The following is a 24,833-nucleotide window of genomic DNA, read 5'->3' on the forward strand; positions in this document are numbered from 1 at the left end:
GCCTCGAAGTGACACTCCCTAGCTACCAAACCTCTAAGCAACTGGCATTGCCATCAAAAAGCCACCAATGGCCAAGTTCTGGCATGTTTATTGCGCTCTAAGTGACACTCCCTAGCTACCAAGCCTCCAAGTGACACTCCCTAGCTACCCAGCCTCTAAGTGACACTCCCTAGCTACCCAGCCTCCAAGTGACACTCCTTAGCTACCCAGCCTCGAAGTGACACTCCCTAGCTACCAAGCCTCCAAATGACACTCCCTAGCTACCCAGCCTCTAAATGACACTCCCTAGCTACCCAGCCTCCAAGTGACACTCCCTAGCTACCAAGCCTCTAAGTGACACTCCCTAGCTACCAAGCCTCTAAGTGACACTCCCTAGCTACCCAGCCTCTAAGTGACACTCCCTAGCTACCAAGCCTCTAAGTGACACTCCCTAGCTACCAAGCCTCTAAGTGACACTCCCTAGCTACCCAGCCTCCAAGTGACACTCCCTAGCTACCAAGCCTCTAAGTGACACTCCCTAGCTACCCAGCCTCTAAATGACACTCCCTAGCTACCCAGCCTCTAAGTGACACTCCCTAGCTACCAAGCCTCTAAGTGACACTCCCTAGCTACCCAGCCTTGAAGTGACACTCCCTAGCTACCCAGCCTCTAAGTGACACTCCCTAGCTACCAAGCCTCTAAGTTAAACTCCCTAGCTACCAAGCCTCGAAGTGACACTCCTTAGCTACCCAGCCTCTAAGTGACACTCCTTAGCTACCCAGCCTCGAAGTGACACTCCGTAGCTACCCAGCCTCTAAGTGACACTCCCTAGCTACCCAGCCACGAAGTGACACTCCCTAGCTACCCAGCCTCTAAGTGACACTCCCTAGCTACCCAGCCTCCAAGTGACACTCCCTAGGTATCCAGCCTCCAAGTGACACTCCCTAGCTACCCAGCCTCTAAGTGACACCCCCTAGCTACCCAGTCTCTAAGTGACACTCCCTAGCTATCCAGCCTCCAAGTGACACTCCCTAGCTACCCAGCCTCTAAGTGACACTCCCTAGCTATCCAGCCTCCAAGTGACACTCCCTAGCTACCCAGCCTCGAAGTGACTCTCCCTAGCTACCCAGCCTCTAAGTGACACTCCCTAGCTACCCAGCCTCCAAGTGACACTCCGTAGCTACCCAGCCTCGAAGTGACACTCCCTAACTACCCAGCCTCCAAGTGACACGCCCTAGCTACCCAGCCTCGAAGTGACACTCCCTAGCTACCCAGCCTCTAAGTGACACTCCCTAGCTACCCAGCCTCCAAGTGACACTCCTTAGCTACCCAGCCTCTAAGTGACACTCCCTAGCTACCCAGCCTCCAAGTGACACTCCGTAGCTACCCAGCCTCGAAGTGACACTCCCTAACTACCCAGCCTAGAAGTGACACGCCCTAGCTACCCAGCCTCCAAGTGACACTCCCTAGCTACCCAGCCTCCAAGTGACACGCCCTAGCTACCCAGCCTCGAAGTGACACTCCCTAGCTACCAAACCTCTAAGTTAAACTCCCTAGCTACCAAGCCTCGAAGTGACACTCCCTAGCTACCAAACCTCTAAGTTACACTCCATTGCTACCCAGCCTCCAAGTGACACTCCCTAGCTACCCAGCCTCCAAGTGACACTCCTTAGCTACCCTGCCTCTAAGTGACACTACCTAGCTACCAAGCCTCCAAGTGACACTCCCTAGCTACCCAGCCTCTAAGTGACACTCCCTAGCTACCCAGCCTCCAAGTGACACTCCCTAGCTACCCAGCCTCTAAGTGACACTCCCTAGCTACCCAGGCTCCAAGTGACACTCCCTAGCTACCAAGCCTCTAAGTGACACTCCCTAGCTACCAAGCCTCTAAGTGACACTCCCTAGCTACCAAGCCTCTAAGTGACACTCCCTAGCTACCAAGCCTCGAAGTGACACTCCCTAGCTACCCAGCCTCTAAGTGACACTCCCTAGCTACCAAACCTCTAAGTTACACTCCCTAGATACCCAGTCTCTAAGTGACACTCCCTAGCTACCCAGCCTCTAAGTGACACTCCCTAGCTGTGCATGCCGATGTGGCATGCATTCACCTACTTTTTGTTGTAATTACGTTTGCTCAAGCCATTGCACGATGTATAAAGAAGTAAACCGTGTTTTTATTGTGTCACCTTGTTGTGACCCGTTTTGTGGAGCGTTAATATTTTTACGTGAGATTCACGTGCTCCTTGTTCATTTGTTGTGACCTGGTTTTGGTCGGAGCGTCACAAACTGCGTCGTTTTAGTTCTAGAACACCGTGAGATTCACGTGCTCTTTTCCGTGTCTTGATTTTGGGGTGAGCCCTGCGAATCTGCGTTGCAAGTTTTAGAATGCGTGTGACTCACGTGTTTTTAGTTTTGTAATGTCAGCTAGTTCCTTGGTCTTCTTTCTGTAAATATACCGTTTTAAGTTTTGAGCATGCACGGAGTGCGTGATCGGTTACTGATTGGTTGTAAAATAGTAGTTTCACCCGATTCTGTCTTAGGAATGTTGTTGGTTGGTCAATCCGGTGACCTTTGACTTTTGAATAACTATTCCATGTTAGGTTTTTGTTTCCATAAATACCACTGCTTGACTCCTGTCTCGTCAGTCGATCTGAGGGTTTTAGGAAGTGTTTGGTTTTGATCTGTAAACGTATGAAGATTAACAAGTGAACCAACGGAGTGTTTCTTATGTTTTAACGTCAACGTAATGTTCTTGGAGACAGTTGTTTCTCAAGTGTGAATCGTTTTGTGCCCTTCGTTTGAGAGGCAACACGTTTTTGGTACTGCTGGTCAACCCACACAGCGCATAAGGTAATTTTGTTGTTACTTGTTTGTGTTGTGTTTTGGTCGCCATTTTGTAATGACTTTGTGAGTTGTTCATGTATAACGTGAGTTGAAAGTCTGACTTGTTGTAGTGTTTCTTTATTGTGTGTTCAACTGTTCTAGTGTTGTGAACGTACAGCAATGTTTTGTAGACGCTAGAAAGTCGCTAATGTTTATAATGATAACTTGTGTTTTCTGTGGTTAACGAAGTTCGAAGTGAAACGTTTTCTCCGACTTTTTCAGCCTTACGTTAAAAGAATTTAGGTAAAAGAGCTTGCGGTCTGTGGTGATCGTTTTGTAAACGGGCTTATTTCTTGTAACGTTATTGAGGGAAAGTGGATGAGTAAATATCTTGTTTGTGACTTTGATTAACGCAGGAACGTTGTCGTTAGACTTTTTTGGTATGATAGTTTGCTTTGTATTCCTGGCCTGATGAGTCAACGTTTTGTATTTTTCTGAAAGTAGCCATTTCGGATTTAAACGTATGTATGCTAAGTTTCTTGAGTATTCTTAGTGCTTATGGTATTGTTGAACGTACGGAACGTAACTCTTTATTGTTGAAGGACTAACCAACGAGTGTTTGGTATTTGTAACTTTCTTGTCTGTTTGTCTTCGCCTGTCTTGTGATTGTTTATTTTTCTTGTTTTTACTTCTCGTTTTTTGTTAATGCATTTGATACTTTTGCCATGTCTAATAATTTGTTTTCTTTTCTCTTTTTCTTTCTGTTCATAAGTTTTTTACCGCAATACGTAGTACTGTAACTATATATATGCATTACTGATACCTAGTGTCAGATGTAAAATAATAAACCAGTACTTTTGCGCGTTATCGCTTGTAACCTGTGTTTGTCATTTCGTATGAACAGTATGTAGTACCAGCCTCGCTCACGAAGGCGCGCACAGTAAAAAACTTAGCTGCTGATGCCCAGTGAAAGAACTTTAGCTGAAGTAAACAAACTTAGCTGCTGACGCCCAGTAAAGAACTTTTGTTATTGACGCTCAATGAACGTAAACGTAGCTGTTGATAACCAGCAAAAGACTTTATTGTTACCTGTCACTGTGTTAGTGAACCATAGTTTGACATAGATCAACTTGTCGGTTAGAGATCTTCCTACTCCGTATCCGGCGCATTTTTTGTGACTTTTGTGTATTATCCCAAACGACCCTCAGATCGATTCATTTTACTTTATAACCAGATAAACCTTATGTAGGTTTTTTAGTGCTTTTGAATAAGCGAACATTGTAATGGAGAAGATTCCAGCAGATAAACCATTGGAAGCTTCAGGTTATGACGTTAACGGCGATGAAGATGAACATTCTCAAAGGCCTAGGCGTGACATTAAGCCTACTGAAAAAGGTAGAGAGTACCAGATTGAGATCAAAACTAGAAACTTTGCAAGACAACGAACATTCTTGGAACGAGCAATTGATGAGGTAGTAACAGAGCTTAACCAAGAAACTCCTAATCAAGAGTCGTTAACCAGTCAAAAACAAATTGTTTTGAGCATGTACAAGGATCTTGGTGACATAGAGAAAGGTCTTCGTAGTATTGGTAGCGGTGAAACCATTCAGGAAAGCTGGGATGATGTTCAAAGGGCAGTTGAGAAAATTATGTTTGACATTGATCGAGCTCTTGACAGACAAACGACTAGCGTGCTGGTGACTAAGAAGCCTACTTCTAGGCATAGCAGTGTTACACCTAGCGTTGGGTCATCCACCCACAAGTCAGTCAGTGTCAAGCCTGTCAGCCATAAAACAGCTAGCATTAGGTCAGCCATTTACAAGCCAGCTAGCTTCAAGTCAGGCAGCAGAAGATCAGGTAGCCTAGCCGGTTCTCACCCTGAGTCTCTCCGCTCTGGAAGTGTTAGCTCTGAAGAGGCTAAATTGACTCTTAAGCTAGAGGCTGTGTCTATTGGCATTAAGGTCGAAGCAGAAGCCATAAAGGAAGCTCAGCTCAGTGAACTGGATCTTTTGCAACAACAACAAGTTGAGAGAACAGCAGCTAGGAAGGCTAGAGACGCAGCTGTAGCAGCTGAAGCAGTTCTTAAAGAAGCTGAAAGGAAGGCTAGAGACGCAGCTGTAGCAGCTGAAGCAGTTCTTAAAGAAGCTGAAAGGCAGGCTAACGACGCAGCTGTAGCAGCTGAAGCAGTTCTTAAAGAAGCGGAAAGGAAGGCTAGAGACGCAGCTGTAGCAGCTGAAGCAGTTGTTAAAGAAGCTGAAAGGCAGGCTAACGATGCAGCTGAAGCAGCTCTTAATGAACTAAAGCACAAGAAGGCGTTGAGGTTTATCAAGTTTACTGAACGCCAAAATATCAACAGAGAGCGGCAGGCTAGGATACGGGTACTAGAACAATGTGATACAGTTCAGCAGGATCTCCCTGATCTACCGTCAGTTGATTTGTTGAACACTAGGTTCCACCCTCGTCCTTTCGTTCCCTTGTACAGTCTTGTAGCCCCTCCTCTAAACAATGAACAAACAGCGATAGGAATAGGGACAGGTGCTGCCGTCATTGCTGACCAAGGGACACACCAGCCAGCCTTGGACGCCACGTCTGTTCCTGTCTGTCAAGCTGCCGTCATTGCTGTCCAAAGGACACACCAGCCAGCCATGGACTTCACGTCTGTTCCTGTCTGCCAAGCCGCCAGCACCCGTGACATCTCTACCGTCAACGCTGCTGTCACCAACTTCGTCGCAGGAACCACAACGACTGAGCCACGACAGCACGCGTTACCTGTCGTGGACCTCGTCGTTGGAGTCAGCGCCTCTACAAGCGCCGCTACTACCAACAACGCCACCTACGAGGCGTACGGACCTCAACGTAGAGAGGATGTCAACGCCCCCCATCACGTTGGAACGAGCGCTCCTTTTGTCCATCAGGAGCCCTTCACACCCAACTACACGACGGCTGCAACTACATCCTCCATGCGGCCTACAGCGCTGCTGACCACACTGCAGCACCCTCTCGGTGCGTACGCTGGTCAGCCGCCTCTGCACAACGTTGGACACTCAACGACAAGCGTCACAGGCTCTCGCCCGCCTGATCTCGACCACACAGGCTGGTCTTATCACCTACCAGAGACAAGGGAAGGTGATGAGACGCAAGAACGACACACCTACTTCCCAGAAGAACGTCACCAATGCATGGACCATAGACGTTTTGAAGTTACCCCACCCTGTTTCCCCTATGATACCCACCTACATCCCAAACCAGAGCCTTTCGTGCCCACATTCCTGGACCCACATCAGACCACCCCCAAAGTTATTTGGGGAAACGAAAACGCAAGGCCCCCTGCGTACATGAACTTTGACAAGGAATGTCATGCAGATCGTCCATTTGCATCCTACCCCCCGTCTGCGTACTACCAACGTCCACTTGCTACTCCTGCCAAGCAGGACACTCCTATGGACTCTCTCGCCAAAACCCTATCAGACGCTCTGATGATCAACCGTTTGCCGATGCAGGAGCCGTGCATTTTTGTTGGTGACCCTCTCCAATATCCAATTTGGAGGTCGTCGTTTTCGTTCCTCATCGAGAGACAGAACATAACCAGCAGTGAGAAGTTATTGTATCTGCAACGGTACATCGGAGGTCAAGCAAAGGAGGCCGTGACCGGCTTCTTTCTGCTGAGAGAAGGTGATGCCTACGAGAGAGCCATGGAAGTGCTGGAAAATCGGTTCGGCAACTCATACGTCGTTTCGCAAGCTTTCCGGACCAAGCTGGACGAATGGACCCCAGTCAAAAGCAAGGATCCCAAGGGACTCAGAAGTCTGGCCGATTTCTTGCAGCAATGTTCCGTTGCTGCCCAGGAAGTTGGTGGACTGAGCATCCTGGATGATGCCCAATACCTACGGAAGATCGTCGGAAAGCTCCCAGACTGGATGAGTCACAGATGGTCTAGAACAGTTGCTCGAACCAAGGTTGAAAAGAAGAGGTATCCTCTGTTCCATGAACTCGTGTCGTTCGTTACCCTCGAAGCAGACATTTCTAACGACCCTGTTTTCGGCTTGACAAGTGCATCGGGGACACCAAGAAAGTTCACAACGAACCTGTCAACCCTGACAGAGGATGTCACCGCATGTCTGCACTGTCAACTTCCGGACCATGACGCTGGGACATGTAAGGAACTCATAGAGAAGCCCCTGGAAGAGATACGAGATTTTCTGTTCAAGAACCGTATCTGTTACGGATGTCTCAAAAGTAAGGATCACCAGAGCCGTCAATGTAGGCAGAAACAGACGTGCAAGAAGTGCAAGAAGGCTCATCCTACTTGTCTTCACGATGACAATTTCAAATATCAGAACAATATGAGTGAAAACAAAGGGGCGAGTGAACACAAGAACAATTACCGTACCTCTGCTGCTGACGTTCAAGAGCCACTGTCATCGTCGACCCCTACGGTGTTTGCTCTTAAGGCCAGCGAGGAAAACAGCATCGGTTTCACGTCTATGATCGTTCCCGTTCTCGTTTCCAGTGACTCTAACCCCAACGTAGAAGTGCTGACGTACGCACTACTGGACACTATGTCCAACGCCACTTTTGTAGTGCAGTCAGTGGCTGAAGAAGTTAAAGCCAAATCGCAGCCGACTACACTCAGGGTCTCCACACTGACTGAGGACAATGCTGTGGTCTCCGGCAGGAAGTACTCTGGATTGCGTGTCCGCTCTCCTACCTCCAGTGAGTTTGTCAGGCTCCCTTCTGCCATCTCACGACCTTACCTGTCCGTTGACCCCACGCAAATCCCCACCTCAGAGACTGTCAAAGTTTACCCACATCTCCAACACCTGTCTCCAAAACTGCCCCCCTTGTACCCTGACTGTGAAGCAGGCCTCCTCATCGGCTACGACTGCGCTGAAGCCCTCATGCCCCTAAACGTTGTCCAAGGACTGCCATTTGCAGTAGAGACTAAGTTAGGTTGGAGCATCGTCGGCAAGGCACCGCATTCCGTCGCCTTTGATGGGGTAGGCTCGTCCATGCACGTAGTCGTCAAGCCAGGATCAAGGAAAGAAGAAAGTGCAGCTCATGTCTACAAAATACAGGTGGATGAGGTATCGTGTACTGACCTACTACACGTTATGGAGAGAGACTTTGCTGATAGTGACACAGGATCCATGTCTCAAGATGATTTGAAGTTCATGAAGATCGTGAAGGAAAACGTGAAAGTCAATGAAGCTGGTCATTACGAGATGCCTCTGCCTTTTCGACCAGAACAACCGTCTCTTCCTGACAACAGAGGTGCCGCAGTCAAGCGTCTCATGGGACTGAAACGCCAGTTTGAGAAGAAGCCTGGGTACCGTGAAGACTATATCAAGTTCATGAACGTGATTTTGGAGCGAGGTGACGCTGAACTGATTCCCAAGAACGAAGTCGAGGTCCCTAATCGCTGGTACATCCCACATCACGGCGTATACAACGACAAGAAGCCAGGAAAGATTCGTGTGGTTTTTGACTGTAGTGCACGTCACCTAGGCACGTCCTTGAACGATCTTCTCCTACAAGGCCCAGACCTAATCAGCTCCCTTTCCGGCGTTCTCTGTCGTTTCCGCAAGGGTCCCATAGCATTTTCCTGTGACGTGGAAAAAATGTACCACCAGTTTCACGTCTCCGAGCCCCATCGAGACTTTCTGCGCTTCCTTTGGTGGAAGGACGGTGATACGAGTGGCCAGCCGCTTGACTACCGCATGAAGGTGCACATCTTCGGAGCTACATCGTCTCCAGGCTGCGCAAACTTCGGCCTCAAGCAGGTGGCAAAGGACAACGCCACAATCAGCGCCAAGGCATCAGCCTTTCTGCAGCGTGACTTTTATGTCGATGATGGACTTCAAGCCAAAGACTCTGTTGAAGAAGCAGCAGATGTGCTCATGAAGGCTAGAGAAATTTGTGAACACGGACAATTGAGGCTGCACAAGATAGTCTCCAACTCAAAGGAACTTTTAGAGTACTTCCCCGACTCTGAAGTTACGTCAACCAAGGCCACAGAACTCGCAGTCCCTTGTAGCACACCAGAAATTGAGCGGACTCTTGGCCTTCACTGGTGCACTGATGACGACACACTGGGTTTTACTGACAACCCCAGACTGGGTCCCTCGAACAGAAGAGGAGTTCTCTCTACAATTGCATCAGTCTACGACCCCCTTGGTTTTCTGGCCCCCTTTTTGCTGACTGGAAAATTGATTCTCCAGGAACTATGTCGCCAGGAGCTCGGCTGGGACGATCCGCTGCCACCATCGCTTCAAGAACGTTGGGAAGAGTGGCTGAAGGATCTATCCCGACTGGGTTGCGTCAAGGTACCCAGGAACTACTTGCCCACAGACTTTGGCACCGTGAAGAATGTAGAGCTACATCACTTTTCAGACGCGTCTACAGCAGGATACGGCCAGTGTTCGTACCTTCGCTTTGAAAATCATCTTGGCAACATTCACAGTACGCTTGTAGTCGCCAAAGCACGAGTGGCTCCGCTTCGACACGTCACTGTCCCTCGTCTGGAGCTAACGGCAGCAGTACTTTCCGTCAAGATGGCAAGGTTTCTTCAAGAAGAACTGGACTTTGAGAGCATTGAACATTTCTTTTGGACTGACTCTATGATTGTACTCGCTTATTTGAAGAATGAGTCCAAGCGTTTTCACGTCTTTGTCGCAAATAGAGTCCAACAAATACGTCAGTTCTCACAGGCCAGTCAGTGGAATCATGTTTCTACAAAGGAGAACCCAGCTGATTATGCATCACGGGGATTGTCTGTGAGTGACCTCATGACATCAGAGTGGTTCCATGGTCCCGCGTTCTTGAGCCAGTCCCTTCCGGAATCGGATGACTTTTTCGAGATCCCAGATGACGATGTTGAGGTGAAAGTGTGCAAGGCTACTACCTCTAAAGAAGTGTCTGTTCAGTCGTTTGAGCAGATCGCCCAACGATTCTCCTCCAAGACATCTCTGATAAGAGCCATGGCTGTTTTGGTACGCAAATGCAATGCCATTAAGGGGCACCAGTCGTCTCCCCTTGAAGTGCTTGAAGTCACTGAGAAGAAGTTCATCGTATGTCTTCAGAAAGAACATTTTGAACGCCCAACGCCTTCTTTACGTAACCAGCTTCAGGCACTCAACGCTCACAAGGACGCTGATGGAATACTGAGAGTATACGGTCGCTCTCAAAATTCATCATCCTCTTCAGCTGACAAGTTTCCCATACTACTACCTCGAGACAGTCACTTCTCTTCCCTGGTGGCTCAGGACTGTCATGCTGCGATAGCCCACCAAGGGAGAATGTTCACGATCAACCAAGTACGAGCCAGCGGTTTCTGGATCATTGGCATTCGTCACGTCGTCTCCTCGTTGGTGCGCCGCTGTGTTCACTGCCGATGGCATCGCTCAGGGCCAGCTGGACAGAAGATGGCCGACCTCCCTCCAGAGCGTCTTGACCCATCCCCACCGTTCACGTTCTGTGGCATTGACTGTTTCGGCCCATTTCACGTCAAAGATGGACGTAGGGAGGTGAAAAGGTACGGACTGATCGTGACGTGTTTTGCCTCTAGGGCAATCCACATTGAAACCCTGGATGACATGTCAAGTGATTCCTTCATCAACGCCCTACGCATTGTTGTCTCCATGCGAGGAAACATATCACGCATTTGGTGTGACAAAGGAACGAACTTTGTAGGTGCATGCAATGAGTTCAAACTGGCATGGAAGGAGATGGACTCTGAACGACTGACATCGAAGATGCTGGAAAGCAAATGTGAGTTCAAGTTCAACCCCCCTGCAGCTAGTCACATGGGTGGCGTTTGGGAGCGTCAGATCCGAACGATACGCAGCATCCTGAATGGTCTTCTCAGAAGATCAGGCCAGCGTCTCACTACCTCATCACTTCGTACGTTCCTATACGAGGTGATGGCCATCGTGAACAGTCGACCACTGTCTGTCGAGTCATTGGAATCGGCAGATGGACCACGCCCTTTGACCCCCAACCACGTCCTCACCATGAAGTCAGGTGCCATCCTTCCGCCCCCTGGTGTGTTTGAAGATCCAGACCTGTACGCCAGGAAACGTTGGCGCTGTGTCCAGCGGATGGCAGACGAATTCTGGCTGCTATGGAAGAGCCAGTACCTTTCACTCTTGCAGAAACGTCGTGTCTGGCAACGTCCCCAGGCAAACGTACAGGTGGGAGATGTTGTTGTCTTGCATGACCAGAACTTGTGCAGATCAGAGTGGTGCATGGCTCGTGTAATCGAGGTGATGCCTGGATCTGATGGACTGGTCAGACGAGTGAAAGTGCATGTTGGAACAAAGGCTCTAGACAATCACGGCCGTCCCACTGGTGATAGTCGCATATTAGAGCGACCTATTCACAAAATGACTGTGTTAGTAGATCGTGAAAATCACAAAGACAAAGCTGTGTAAGCAAACTGAAAGAACATTGAACTTTGGAGTGTTTTTCCAATTTGACAGTTGTTGATTGTTGCGGTTTGTTTTTATACCAGATGATGTAACGGACATTTATGATTTAAGTGGTGCGTTTTTTATGCCGTCGAGTAAATGACTAGTGGCATTTAGTTGAAACGAGATGTGTTGAAACACTGAAAATGATTGAACCATAATATTGTTGTGTAAATGTTTTGCAACACAATGATTTTGAGTTGTAAATTTGAAATGTCTAAATCTGCGTTATTCTTCTTTTGATATAAGGAATATGTTTGTACAAAGGTTTTTTAAGTAAATTATATTAATATAATTTCCGGTGGGAGTGTGCATGCCGATGTGGCATGCATTCACCTACTTTTTGTTGTAATTACGTTTGCTCAAGCCATTGCACGATGTATAAAGAAGTAAACCGTGTTTTTATTGTGTCACCTTGTTGTGACCCGTTTTGTGGAGCGTTAATATTTTTACGTGAGATTCACGTGCTCCTTGTTCATTTGTTGTGACCTGGTTTTGGTCGGAGCGTCACAAACTGCGTCGTTTTAGTTCTAGAACACCGTGAGATTCACGTGCTCTTTTCCGTGTCTTGATTTTGGGGTGAGCCCTGCGAATCTGCGTTGCAAGTTTTAGAATGCGTGTGACTCACGTGTTTTTAGTTTTGTAATGTCAGCTAGTTCCTTGGTCTTCTTTCTGTAAATATACCGTTTTAAGTTTTGAGCATGCACGGAGTGCGTGATCGGTTACTGATTGGTTGTAAAATAGTAGTTTCACCCGATTCTGTCTTAGGAATGTTGTTGGTTGGTCAATCCGGTGACCTTTGACTTTTGAATAACTATTCCATGTTAGGTTTTTGTTTCCATAAATACCACTGCTTGACTCCTGTCTCGTCAGTCGATCTGAGGGTTTTAGGAAGTGTTTGGTTTTGATCTGTAAACGTATGAAGATTAACAAGTGAACCAACGGAGTGTTTCTTATGTTTTAACGTCAACGTAATGTTCTTGGAGACATTTTTTTTTTTTTTTTTTTTTTTTTTTTCTTCTTTTTTTTTCTTTCTTTTTTTTTTTTTGCATCCTGTGAAAACTTTTTTTTTTTTTTTTTTTTTTTTTTTTTTTTTTTCTTCTTTTTTAGGAGATCAGACATTGTTAATCACAAATGTGCGTGCGTTTTTTTTGTTTTTTTTTATATCGGAAGTTTTTTTTATTTTTTTTTTATTATTTTTTTTTTATAATCATTTTAATTCTTATTAAGTTATTATTGTTTTCCTTCAGTCTCACTCTTTCTCTCAGCTTCACACTCAATGGACAGTAAACAGATCATGGACAATTTTTTTTAAATTTTTTTATTTACATTTACCCTCTCTCTCTCTCTCCTCTCTCTCTCTCTCTCTCTCCTCTCTCTCTCTCTCTCTCTCCTCTCTCTCTCTCTTTCTCACACTTGTCCACACAACATCTCTCTCTCTCTCTCTCACTCTCTCACTCTCTCACTCTCTCTCTCACTCTCTCACTCTCTCTCTCTCTGTCTTTCTGTCTCTCTCACTCCCTAGTCTGTCTTTCTCTGCATCCACTTTCTTTCTCTTCGACTTGTCTGGGTTTTTTTTTCTGAATTTTGTTCTTGGGAATTTTCTGTCTTCTTCTTTGTTCTTCTTTTTTGCTTCGTCTCTCTCTCTCTCTCTCTCTCTCTCTCTCTCTCTCTCTCTCTCTCTCTCTCTCTCTCTCTCTCTCTCTCTCTCTCCTCTCCCCCATACTCTGTCGGTCTCTCTCTCCCATAGTCTGCCAATCTCTCTCTCTCTCTCTCTCTCTCTCTCTCTCTCTCTCTCTCTCTCTCTCTTTCTCTCTCTCTCTCACTGTCTCCTCTTGTTCTATCTTCTCTCTCTCCACCTATTTTTTTTTATTTTACATTTTGTCCTATATTTTCTTCCGTCATCATTTCTCCTTTTGTTACCTAACGTTTCTTTATTTCAATTTCACAGATAGCAACATATATGCGAGTCACAAGTCAATTATTTTTCTTAAACTTAACTCTTTTTCAAAAATACATCCGATCTCTAAAGGGGTACCGTATCTATAAATACCTATGCACATTTTTGCAATCAAGATCAGCAAATTGACATAGTTTGCTTCAGCGGATGAAATAGAATTCCTTTTAACTAGGCCAAATAGGGCATCCCGCACATCAACATGAATTCTCTTTGAACAAGCGGTGAAGAAGGCTTCTTCAACAAGATTCCACACTTTGCTTATTTTTATACAATAATAAAAGAAATGTTCGATATAATCTGTCTCTTCTGTACAATGTGTACAGCTAATACTCTCAGCAATGCCCATTTTATACAATATAATGTTCGTTGGATAAATGTTATGAGTTATTTTCCAGTGTAGCAGTCTCAATCTTACTTCTTTTGATGCGTTGCTTGCTATCTGCCAAATGTCCTTGTTTATTTCAATTCCCATCTTTCTTTTCCAGAAACTGACTGCAATAGTGTCAGTTTGATAAGCGTCTACCATTAATTTACGAAACTGCCTGGGTTTAAATGTACTTATTTTTTGATAATCCATTACCTTCATAGCTTGTATTCCATTATCATTCATCTTCAAAAAAAGGGATGCTATTGCTGTGCGAATTGCCCCATATTCAAACAGTCTTGTTGGTTTATGCCCAACTCTTTCACAAATCCTGTGAAATGGTAAAAACATATTATTCTCGTATAAATCCTTCACATAGCATATATCAGATGTAACCCAATCACGTAGAAACATTGTCTTGCCACGATAAGCAATTAGAGAGTTATTCCATAGGCATAAATTCTCCAGCTGGGTCATTTTTTTCACGCATGGTAATATCTTTTCATGGTTGTCAAGCCAACATTCTAAAACGCTTTTCCAGAACTTGTTTGTAATCAATCCCAACCCTTTAAATAAGGCTGGTTTGACGTTTGCTTGAAAGCAGCATAGATTTTTTCCGAGTTTGGAGAACATACTGAGTGGAATACTTTTCCAAGCTTCTTCGTTTGGTTGCAGTAATTTCGAAAACCATCCAAGTACAAAGGATTTTTGAAAGTCACCCAAGTCAATCATATTTAGGCCACCTTTACTTGTTTCCTGGCACATAACTTTTCGTTTTACCTTTTCATAGGCTTTTGTGTTTGAAAATCTTTTTTTCCAAATGAATCTGAAAAACATTGAGTTCAGTTTACATATGATCTTTTCGGGTATAATCAAAGCTTGCAAAGCATGTGTTAATTGAGGGATCAAAAGTGATTTTACAAGGCAAATCTTTCCCATTATACTGCAGTTTCTCTTAGACCACTTAATCATTGTGCTCTGAATATGATTAATTTTTTCCGTCCAGTTTTCTTCGATTTCCGAGGCTTCTAAATTATTACTAAAATATATACCAAGAATTTTGACTTTTGATTTCCATCTGAAGCCACATGGCTGCTCCTCAGAGTACTTCTGTGAACCCAACCACATGGCCTCCGATTTCAGTCTGTTCACAGCCAGTCCTGAGAACTTGGAGAAATATGACACCAATGTCAGAGCATTTTGCACATCATCAGTGCCTTTCAGAAAAAGCGTAATATCATCAGCGTACAAGATCATTTTCAATAGTCTTTCTTGATTAGTACTATTGGCTGATGGCAAGAATACCCCTTTAAGGGGAGAGGTGGCACGAAAAATTAAATCTGAATATTTGTAAGTTTTCTTTGAAGTTTAGGGGTACTTTATAGAAAGAAAGCATAAAAAAGCACCTGCATGCCCATTTTTTGACCAAGCAAGTAATATTTTCACAAAAAAATACCAATTTCTTCAAAAAAATACGAAAATTACACACCACGCCCCATGAAATTCAAAAGACATTTTTGAAGCTACAGGCTTCAAATGCGGTGAAAATTACTCCCAGATATCAGTTTCAGACTTATACAGAGCCATTTTGACCAAATTACCCCAGTTCAAATTCAGCAGCATAAATTGAGAGATATAAATTTTTGCCCCCAAAATACCCAATCAGGCTTATATTATATTCTCTAAAAAATTTTTTTTATGGGTTTTACAAAAACCGCTCTGTAAGAGTCTGGCAAAATCAAATCTTACTCCTGTAAAAAAAAAATTATAACTCTACCACAAGTAGTTCTGACGAAATATCATTTCCCGCGTTGATACCGTCCTTGAAAACCCATATTCAGAGAAAATTGCATTTGAAAGTTTGTAAAGTGTTTCTTTACACATTATGAAGACACATTGCTGAAAAAAGAGTCTGGGTGTGTTCATGTATTGTTCCGAGTCTTCTTCAAATGATGTTGGTACTTATTCCCCTCCATCCCCCATCAGTCCAGCACCGTACACCTCCCCCTCCTGGTCTTCTCGCTGCTCCAGCTGACGTTGACGACCAGCACATCTTGCCCTACGAGCTGCTACAGCGGCCACATCTGTTGCTCTCTCCGCCTTCTGGACCCTCACCTTGTCTTTTTTGGCCAAAGCAGAATGAGTAAGCTCAGTAATTGGCAAGCTCATATGGTCCATGACCTGTGCCAGTGCAAAGTTGCCTCTGTTGAACTTTGCGACAGCCTCAGCGGTGGCTGCTTCCACCCGGTCTTTCCCAACAAAGACATTGTGGAGAGACTCATTACTGTTCTGAGTCTTGCCATGGGGCACGCGCTTGAGAAGAATGGGATTTGTCATTCTCCTGTAGATGGGCAGAACAGCATGTGATACTTCCCTGGACAAGGCAGTGCCGTTGTGCTCTGCGTGTGGAGGTGGTGGTTGCCCTTCTGCCCTGGCTCTTTGAAAAAAGCACCATGAGGCTGGCCCGGCTGGACATCTGTCGTGGTGAGGGTCCTCGTCAGTTGAAGTCACATGGAAAAAAGTGGCCCAGATCGCCTGCTCCATGGCTCGCTGATCTTCAAGGTTGTTGAGGATCGCGCTACGGAAGTAGTTTTGCAAGCGTTGACACTTTTCCTTGGTTAGTCGCCCCTCCCCTCTTCCACCAAGCCTTCCATCCTTTGATGCCTTGCGGAGAGCTGTGCCCATTCTCTTGGGGAGGTGGTTGGTACATTCCAGCTTGGTGATGGGACGTGTGGGACCGTAGGGCTGAGCTGCAGCCAGAGCATTGAACGCTGTGGAATCTCCGTCCGACAGCATAGTTCTGTACCTGAGGTTGTGACGCTCAACAGACCTGCAGCATAGAAAAATTAAAAAAAGCTTAGTGTAAAGTACTGGCTGGATAACTACTGTCTTGAAAAAAAATATGAAAAAGACTGGGGTTCATGGGCCAACAAGGTCCTGGTGAGATACAGACGCAGACCCACGAATGAAAATGATTTTGGATATTACTTTAGTGAAGAGTATCAGGAGGCCTCTCCCAGCAGAAAATACATACATGTATTATTATTACTGGAAAGTGTGCCAATTTACATTGGCTTGTGTACTAAGTGTGTATAAAGTGATCTTTTCATAGAGGGTGAACATTTAACTTGTACTTGTTAGAATATATGTATACATACACACATCTCTCTCCCTCTCTCTCACACACACACACACACACACACATACACACACACACATACACACACACACACACATACACACACACACACATACACACACACACATACACACACATACACACACACACACACACACACACACACACATACACACACATACACACACACACACACATACACACACACACACACACACACACACACACACACACACTGACAATGAGTTTGATCCCAACTTGTTTGGGACACTTTTTCTTTTCAATAGAAAAGTTGTCAGGTTTCCTCTGAAATTTGCAGATTCAATAAAAAAATTCCCAGCCTAGCTGATCCTTTAGGACATTGTGAACATTTAATGATTTATCAACAAAAGAAAATGTATTTGTGAAGGGTTTGTGGACAGTGTTTTGTTGCAAAAATATGTGCTTCTGTGTTGTGTTTTGTTGGTCTTCATCTTTCTTTGTAAAGAAAAACAAACACCCACAATGTACCATGCTTTATACAATTTTAAATAAAATTTACTTTTTAGCGCAACCTTATTCATGTTGTCTTATTCTGTATTTGAAAATAAAGGATATAGGGAAGAGTGTATAGGCTATTAGAACAATATTCTTACCTTCCCCACAACTCCAAGGCTGCGTCCCTCTCCATAGACTGGTTAATGCTGCAGTCAGGCTGGTGAAGCTGCTTCCACTGTAGTTGCTCGGCAGCGGTCATCCCCTCTAGTTTTTCTTTGTTCATCGCACATGTGTGACAGTATGTGGATTTCACACAGAAGTCCAGCACATACCCAGTCAGAACATCAACAACAACGCCAACTCCATAGTGTGAGGAAAATCCTCTCTTGTGCCATGTACCATCAAAGGCCACATCCACCCAGAGAATGCCATCATCATCTTCCCAAGCACCGTCTTCCTCACCATCATCATTCACAGCATTCACTCTGCCTTGACTTGAGGAAATGTTTCCCTGTAGGCTTCCCTCACAAACTCCACTGTTTCGTTAAGTGTGGCATCTGTAGCTTCCACAATGCTGGCATTGACTCGTTTGTCTATGCGATGATAGGAACTCTTGTTCATCGCTGGCATTCCAAAGACTGTGCACAGTTTGTCCACACTGGATTAGCCACTACCTATCTGAGAGTATAGCACAATCTCTTTGTTCACTTCAAAGGGAACATTTTGTCTGTGGTTGAGGTTGTTTTCTCTTGGCGACGAATACTCTGTGCGTGAATACTGGCAGCTGTCGCAACACAGCACTAGTTCTTGTGACAAGCCCATCGAGTCACCAACTCGAATTGTCACATGTCCTGCCTCGCACTCCGGGCACTTCACATCAGAGAGAAGCGAGTTCTCAGTTCAACTGACTGCACTCGGCAAAACACCACGAACGGCGATTTTGCTCAGCTGGTGGTTGAGCATCCGGGTCGATGCCTGCACCACTAAATCTCCTCAGTTTCGTCGCCGAAGCAGAAATACCTTCGATTTGAGGCTGATTACGGTTCACATCGCCCAAAACTGGCCAAGGTTCGACTCCGAGTCGATTCGAAACATACGCGTCACCACTATCTCTCAAAACAACTGTCTCTGCTCTGCCAACTTCAGGCGCGTTCTCGTCGCCTGCTGGTTTTTCCTTCCTCATTGTTCGAGCATCTGAAAGCTGATTCTTCCTTTTGCGTTGGGAAGATCCTTGCGAATTTCGAAGTAGACATTGCTGGTTGATAGTTGATATTGAGTTACGTGGAATCGACACTGTGTTTACAACGGATAAGGCAGTTTGCGCATGCGCGTCACTGTGGTCATTGACAACGACCAACCAGAGAAGTTTCTCAAAGGTTAGAGGTTGTTCTCATGAATATTCATATTACTGTCTGAAAAAGTTGATGCGCGATCCGGCCGTTGTACGGAAATAACGGACTGTTCATGTCTATTTTTAACATTCACAGAAAACGGGAATTCCCGCTCAACCGTTCGATGTGTTACTGCCAAGCTTATTCGGGGAATCGTGGTTGTTGCAAGGACTTGAAAACAGAGATTGTTTAGCAATTTCTCACACTTGCAGCACTCACACATGTACACATACTTTGAAAATCACCACTTTATTGCAAAATAAACGATGAAATTGACAAAATAAACAACACACAGTGATTCTATGATGTTCAAAGTACCTGAAAAAAACAAAAACCCAAAACACGTTTTTGAACAAATGTTTGCTAAAATTCCGTGCCACCTCTGCCCTTAACTGACTGATCTGCCCTCATCTTGACTGCCAGCAGCTCTAAGGCGAGCACGAAGGCCATTGGTGAGAATGAGCAGCCTTGTCGAATTCCAGCGTTCATTTCTATAGGCTCTGACAACCACCCCATATAATTTACACAACTTACTGTTTCGTTCATGAGCGTAGTGACCCATCTAACAAAAGTGTTACCAAAATTGAAGCGTTTAAAGGCATACATTATGTATTCTTTTGATATTGTGTCGAAAGCAGCTTTGTAGTCTAGAGCTAGGAGTAGCCCTGGTTTGTTCGTTTGTTTGAGATGTGTAATTATATCATCAATCATTCTAACTGCTGTGCTACTATTTCTGCCTTTCATAAAACCAAACTGATTTTCATGAATTATTGTTCCAAGCACACTTTTTAGGCGTACTGCTAGACACTTTGCCAGTAACTTATAATCTGAGTTTAGTAAAGATATTGGTCGCCAGTTATTCAGATCATCCCTTGACAGTTGCTTCCCTTTGTGTATTAATGTTATAACTGCTCTCTTTTGGGTCGGAGACATTTGACCATTATCAAAAGCGGCGTTCAAGGAACATATAACCATTGTCTTTATCTGACACCAGAAAAATTTCATAAAACCAGTTGTTAGACCATCTCCGCCTGGTGCTGAGCCATTTTTCATTATTTTTAAAGCCTTTGTGATTTCATCTTCAGTTAAAATGCCCTCAATGCTATTTTTCTGTTCTTCGGTCAATTGTGGAACTTCTACGTCTTGTAAAAACATTTCAACATATTGTTCGTCAAAGTTAATTCTTTTTTTGTATCTATTTGAATAAAAACGAGTTTGCTCTTTTACAATATCTTGTCTTTTTTTCAATACTTGTCCCTCCTCATTAGTTAGTCTATCCATTACTTTACTCTTGGAGACAGTTGTTTCTCAAGTGTGAATCGTTTTGTGCCCTTCGTTTGAGAGGCAACACGTTTTTGGTACTGCTGGTCAACCCACACAGCGCATAAGGTAATTTTGTTGTTACTTGTTTGTGTTGTGTTTTGGTCGCCATTTTGTAATGACTTTGTGAGTTGTTCATGTATAACGTGAGTTGAAAGTCTGACTTGTTGTAGTGTTTCTTTATTGTGTGTTCAACTGTTCTAGTGTTGTGAACGTACAGCAATGTTTTGTAGACGCTAGAAAGTCGCTAATGTTTATAATGATAACTTGTGTTTTCTGTGGTTAACGAAGTTCGAAGTGAAACGTTTTCTCCGACTTTTTCAGCCTTACGTTAAAAGAATTTAGGTAAAAGAGCTTGCGGTCTGTGGTGATCGTTTTGTAAACGGGCTTATTTCTTGTAACGTTATTGAGGGAAAGTGGATGAGTAAATATCTTGTTTGTGACTTTGATTAACGCAGGAACGTTGTCGTTAGACTTTTTTGGTATGATAGTTTGCTTTGTATTCCTGGCCTGATGAGTCAACGTTTTGTATTTTTCTGAAAGTAGCCATTTCGGATTTAAACGTATGTATGCTAAGTTTCTTGAGTATTCTTAGTGCTTATGGTATTGTTGAACGTACGGAACGTAACTCTTTATTGTTGAAGGACTAACCAACGAGTGTTTGGTATTTGTAACTTTCTTGTCTGTTTGTCTTCGCCTGTCTTGTGATTGTTTATTTTTCTTGTTTTTACTTCTCGTTTTTTGTTAACGCATTTGATACTTTTGCCATGTCTAATAATTTGTTTTCTTTTCTCTTTTTCTTTCTGTTCATAAGTTTTTTACCGCAATACGTAGTACTGTAACTATATATATGCATTACTGATACCTAGTGTCAGATGTAAAATAATAAACCAGTACTTTTGCGCGTTATCGCTTGTAACCTGTGTTTGTCATTTCGTATGAACAGTATGTAGTACCAGCCTCGCTCACGAAGGCACGCACACTAGCTATCAAACCTCTAAGTGACACTCCCTAGCTACCCAGCCTCTAAGTGACACTCCCTAGCTACCCAGCCTCTAAGTGACACTCCCTAGATTACAAACCTCTAAGTTACACTCCCTAGCTACCCAGCCTCTTAGTGACACTCCCTAGCTACCAAGCCTCTAAGTGACACTCCCTAGCTACCCAGTCTCTAAGTGACACTCCCTAGCTACCAAGCTTCTAAGTGACACTCCCTAGCTACCAAGCCTCTAAGTGACACTCCCTAGCTACCAAGCCTCTAAGTGACACTCCCTAGCTACCAAGCCTCCAAGTGACACTCCCTGGCTACCCATCCTCTAAGTGACACTCCCTAGCTACCCAGCCTCCAAGTGACACTCCCTAGCTACCCAGCCTCTAAGTGACACTCCCTAGCTACCCAGCCTCCAAATGACACTCCCTAGCTACCCAGCCTCCAAATGACACTCCCTAGCTACCAAGCCTCCAAGTAACACTCCCTAGCTACCCAGCCTCCAAGTGACACTCCCTAGCTACCCAGCCTCTGAGTGACACTCCCTAGCTACCCAGCCTCCAAGTGACACTCCCTAGCTACCCAGCCTCCAAGTGACACTCCCTAGCTACCAAGCCTCCAAGTGACACTCCCTAGCTACCCAGCCTCTAAGTGACACTCCCTAGCTACCCAGCCTCCAAATGACACTCCCTAGCTACCCAGCCTCCAAATGACACTCCCTAGCTACCAAGCCTCCAAGTAACACTCCCTAGCTACCAAGCCTCCAAGTGACACTCCCAAGCTACCCAGCCTCCAAGTGACACTCCCTAGCTACCAAGCCTCTAAGTGACACTCCCTAGCTACCCAGCCTCTAAGTGACACTCCCTAGCTACCCAGCCTCTAAGTGACACTCCCTAGCTACCAAGCCTCTAAATGACACTCCCTAGCTCCCCAGCCTCTAAGTGACACTCCCTAGCTACCCAGCCTCTAAGTGACACTCCCTAGCTACCCAGCCTCCAAGTGACACTCCCTAGCTACCCAGCCTCCAAGTGACACTCCCTAGCTACCAAACCTCTAAATGACACTCCCTAGCTACCCAGCCTCTAAGTGACACTCCCTAGCTACCAAGCCTCCAAATGACACTCCCTAGCTACCCAGCCTCCAAATGACACTCCCTAGCTACCAAGCCTCTAAGTGACACTCCCTAGCTACCCAGCCTCCAAGTGACACTCCCTAGCTACCAAACCTCTAAATGACACTCCCTGGCTACCCAGCCTCTAAGTGACACTCCCTAGCTACCAAGCCTCCAAATGACACTCCCTAGCTACCCAGCCTCCAAATGACACTCCCTAGCTACCAAGCCTCCAAGTGACACTCCCTAGCTACCAAGCCTCCAAGTGACACTCCCTAGCTCCCCAGCCTCTAAGTGACACTCCCTAGCTACCCAGCCTCTAAGTGACACTCCCTAGCTACCCAGCCTCCAAGTGACACTCCCTAGCTATCCAGCCTCTAAGTGACACTCCCTAGCTACCAAGCCTCTAAGTGACACTCCCTAGCTACCAAGCCTCTAAATGACACTCCCTAGCTACCCAGCCTCTAAGTGACACTCTCTAGCTACCCAGCCTCTAAGTGACACTCCCTAGCTATCCAGCCTCTAAGTGACACTCCCTAGCTACCAAGCCTCTAAGTGACACTCCCTAGCTACCCAGCCTCCAAGTGACACTCCCTAGCTACCAAGCCTCCAAGTGACACTCCTACCCAGCCTCCAAGTGACACTCCCTAGCTACCAAGCCTCCAAGTGACACTCCCTAGCTACCAAGCCTCCAAGTGACACTACCTAGCTACGTTTTGTTTGGTGTAATGTTGTCGCTATGTTGGACACAAAAGGTGCCCCAACTTGACGTTTTGTTTGGTGTAATGTTGTCGCTATGTTGGACACAAAAGGTGCCCCAACTTGACGTTTTGTTTGGTGTAATGTTGTCGCTATGTTGGACACAAAAGGTGCCCCTACTTGACGTTTTGTTTGGTGTAATGTTGTCGCTATGTTGGACACAAAAGGTGCCCCAACTTGACGTTTTGTTTGGTGTAATGTTGTCGCTATGTTGGACAGAAAGGGGGGTGGTACATACATCAGCTTCTGCGGGTTCCTTGCCTAGGATAGCGGAGCAGCTGAGAATGACAGCCTGGTTGACAACCCTCGTTATTGCCGGGTCGGACTTAGGGGATATCACCACTTCTCCGTCAGTAACTGCACACACACACAAACACAGGCAGACAGGCATGGAGGAAAATTGAGGGAGTGAGAGAGAGAGAGAGAGAGAGAGAGAGAGAGAGAGAGAGAGAGAGAGAGAGAGAGAGAGAGAGAGAGAGAGAGAGGGAGGGAGAGGGAGAGGGAGAAAGAGAACGAACGAACGAACGAACGAACGAACTTTATTACTCAAGGATGGAGATTTTAGGCTCACGCCTTGTCTTATAATCTGTCCCTGCTAAACTAAGACATAACAAGAAGGGCAAAGCCCATACGACTCACATGCTTGACCTTGACATGGTCAAATAACTAAACCTAGCAATGACATCATACACTAAGAACTGCTTTATACATTTTTCCTACCAAAATACATGTGACCTTGACCCAAGGTCAAGGTCATCCAAGGTCATGCAACACAAAGCTGTTAATTCAAGACATAGGAAGTACAATGGTGCTTATTGGCTCTTTCTACCATGAGATAGGGTCACTTTTAGTGGTTCACTACCTTATTTTGGTCACATTTCATAAGGGTCAAAGTGACCTTGACCTTGATCATATGTGACCAAATGTGTCTCATGATGAAAGCATAACATGTGCCCCACATAATTTTTAAGTTTGAAACAGTTATCTTCCATAGTTCAGGGTCAAGGTCACTTCAAAATATGTATACAATCCAACTTTGAAGAGCTCCTGTGACCTTGACCTTGAAGCAAGGTAAACCAAACTGGTATCAAAAGATGGGGCTTACTTTGCCCTATATATCATATATAGGTGAGGTATTGAATCTCAAAAACTTCAGAGAAAATGGGAAAAATGTAAAAAATAGCTGTTTTTTAGGCAACATTTATGGCCCCTGCGACCTTGACCTTGAAGCAAGGTCAAGATGCTATGTATGTTTTTTGGGGCCTTGTCATCATACACCATCTTGCCAAATTTGGTACTGATAGACTGAATAGTGTCCAAGAAATATCCAACGTTAAAGTTTTCCGGACGGACGTCCGGACGGACGGACGGACGGACGACTCTGGTGAGTACATAGACTCACTTTTGCTTCGCATGTGAGTCAAAAATAAAGACAATAAAAGGACAATTTGTCAATCGCAATCATACAGTATTACTAATTTCAACATTACCTATACGAATACATAATGCATGATAGAACATTAACATGTACATGTATGTCAATATAATACAAAGGAAAAGAAAAGTCGACTCGCACACACACGCGCGCGCCGCATGCCTGCATTGCAGTGCAATCACGTTCGCACTCAATACAACACACACACACACACACACACACACACACACACACACACACACACACACACACACACACACACACACACACACACACACATTATGCGCGCACACACACACAGACATATACGCACGCCGACATCATTATCATCATCAACAAAATATATAGAGGTTAGTGATAGCAATGCATTCTTGCTAGAAACAGCTTTAGAATGTAACTGTTCGTGACATCAGGTATTTGCGAAGCTGCGCTTTGAAGGGTTTAATCGTGCTTGACCCCTTTATATCACATGGTAGCGAATTCCAAATTGTTGAGCCCGAAAACTCTAAACTGGTTTTATATAAATCAATACGGTGTAGCGGAGAAATTAATTTGTTTGAGCCATATCTGTCTGTTGCTTTCTGAAATAATGATCGCATGTACTGTGGCGTGTCGTATATTT

The 24,833-nt window shown here is 45.0% G+C and overlaps 2 protein-coding genes across 2 annotated transcripts in view; both read right to left on the minus strand.

Moving 5' to 3' along the window:
* LOC138973860 (uncharacterized) overlaps positions 1 to 23,189 on the minus strand; it is a 60,268-nt gene extending 37,079 nt beyond the window's left edge. Inside the window, exon 1 of the mRNA XM_070346566.1 lies at positions 23,015 to 23,189. Coding sequence (XP_070202667.1) covers positions 23,015 to 23,167 — 153 coding nt within the window. The 5' untranslated portion in view covers positions 23,168 to 23,189. The remainder of the gene's footprint in view (positions 1 to 23,014) is intronic.
* LOC138973859 (uncharacterized) lies at positions 14,897 to 18,106 on the minus strand. Its single transcript, XM_070346564.1, has 2 exons — positions 17,366 to 18,106; positions 14,897 to 16,421 (listed from the first exon to the last, which is right to left on the minus strand). Exons 1-2 carry the CDS (start codon positions 17,488 to 17,490, stop codon positions 15,554 to 15,556), a joined length of 993 nt encoding a protein of 330 aa, XP_070202665.1. The 5' UTR covers positions 17,491 to 18,106; the 3' UTR covers positions 14,897 to 15,553.
* Positions 23,190 to 24,833: the final 1,644 nt, after the last annotated feature.

Source organism: Littorina saxatilis, linkage group LG8 (assembly GCF_037325665.1).
Source record: "Littorina saxatilis isolate snail1 linkage group LG8, US_GU_Lsax_2.0, whole genome shotgun sequence".
Lineage (NCBI taxonomy): Eukaryota > Metazoa > Mollusca > Gastropoda > Littorinimorpha > Littorinidae > Littorina > Littorina saxatilis.

Excerpts from the sequence above, each read along its gene's own strand:
- LOC138973859 (XM_070346564.1), bottom strand. The coding sequence starts at position 17,490 with ATGAACAAAGAAAAACTAGAGGGGATGACCGCTGCCGAGCAACTACAG. Across the intron at positions 16,422-17,365 it reads GCCTTGGAGTTGTGGGGAAG|GTCTGTTGAGCGTCACAACC; the intron begins GTAAGAATATTG and ends TCTATGCTGCAG.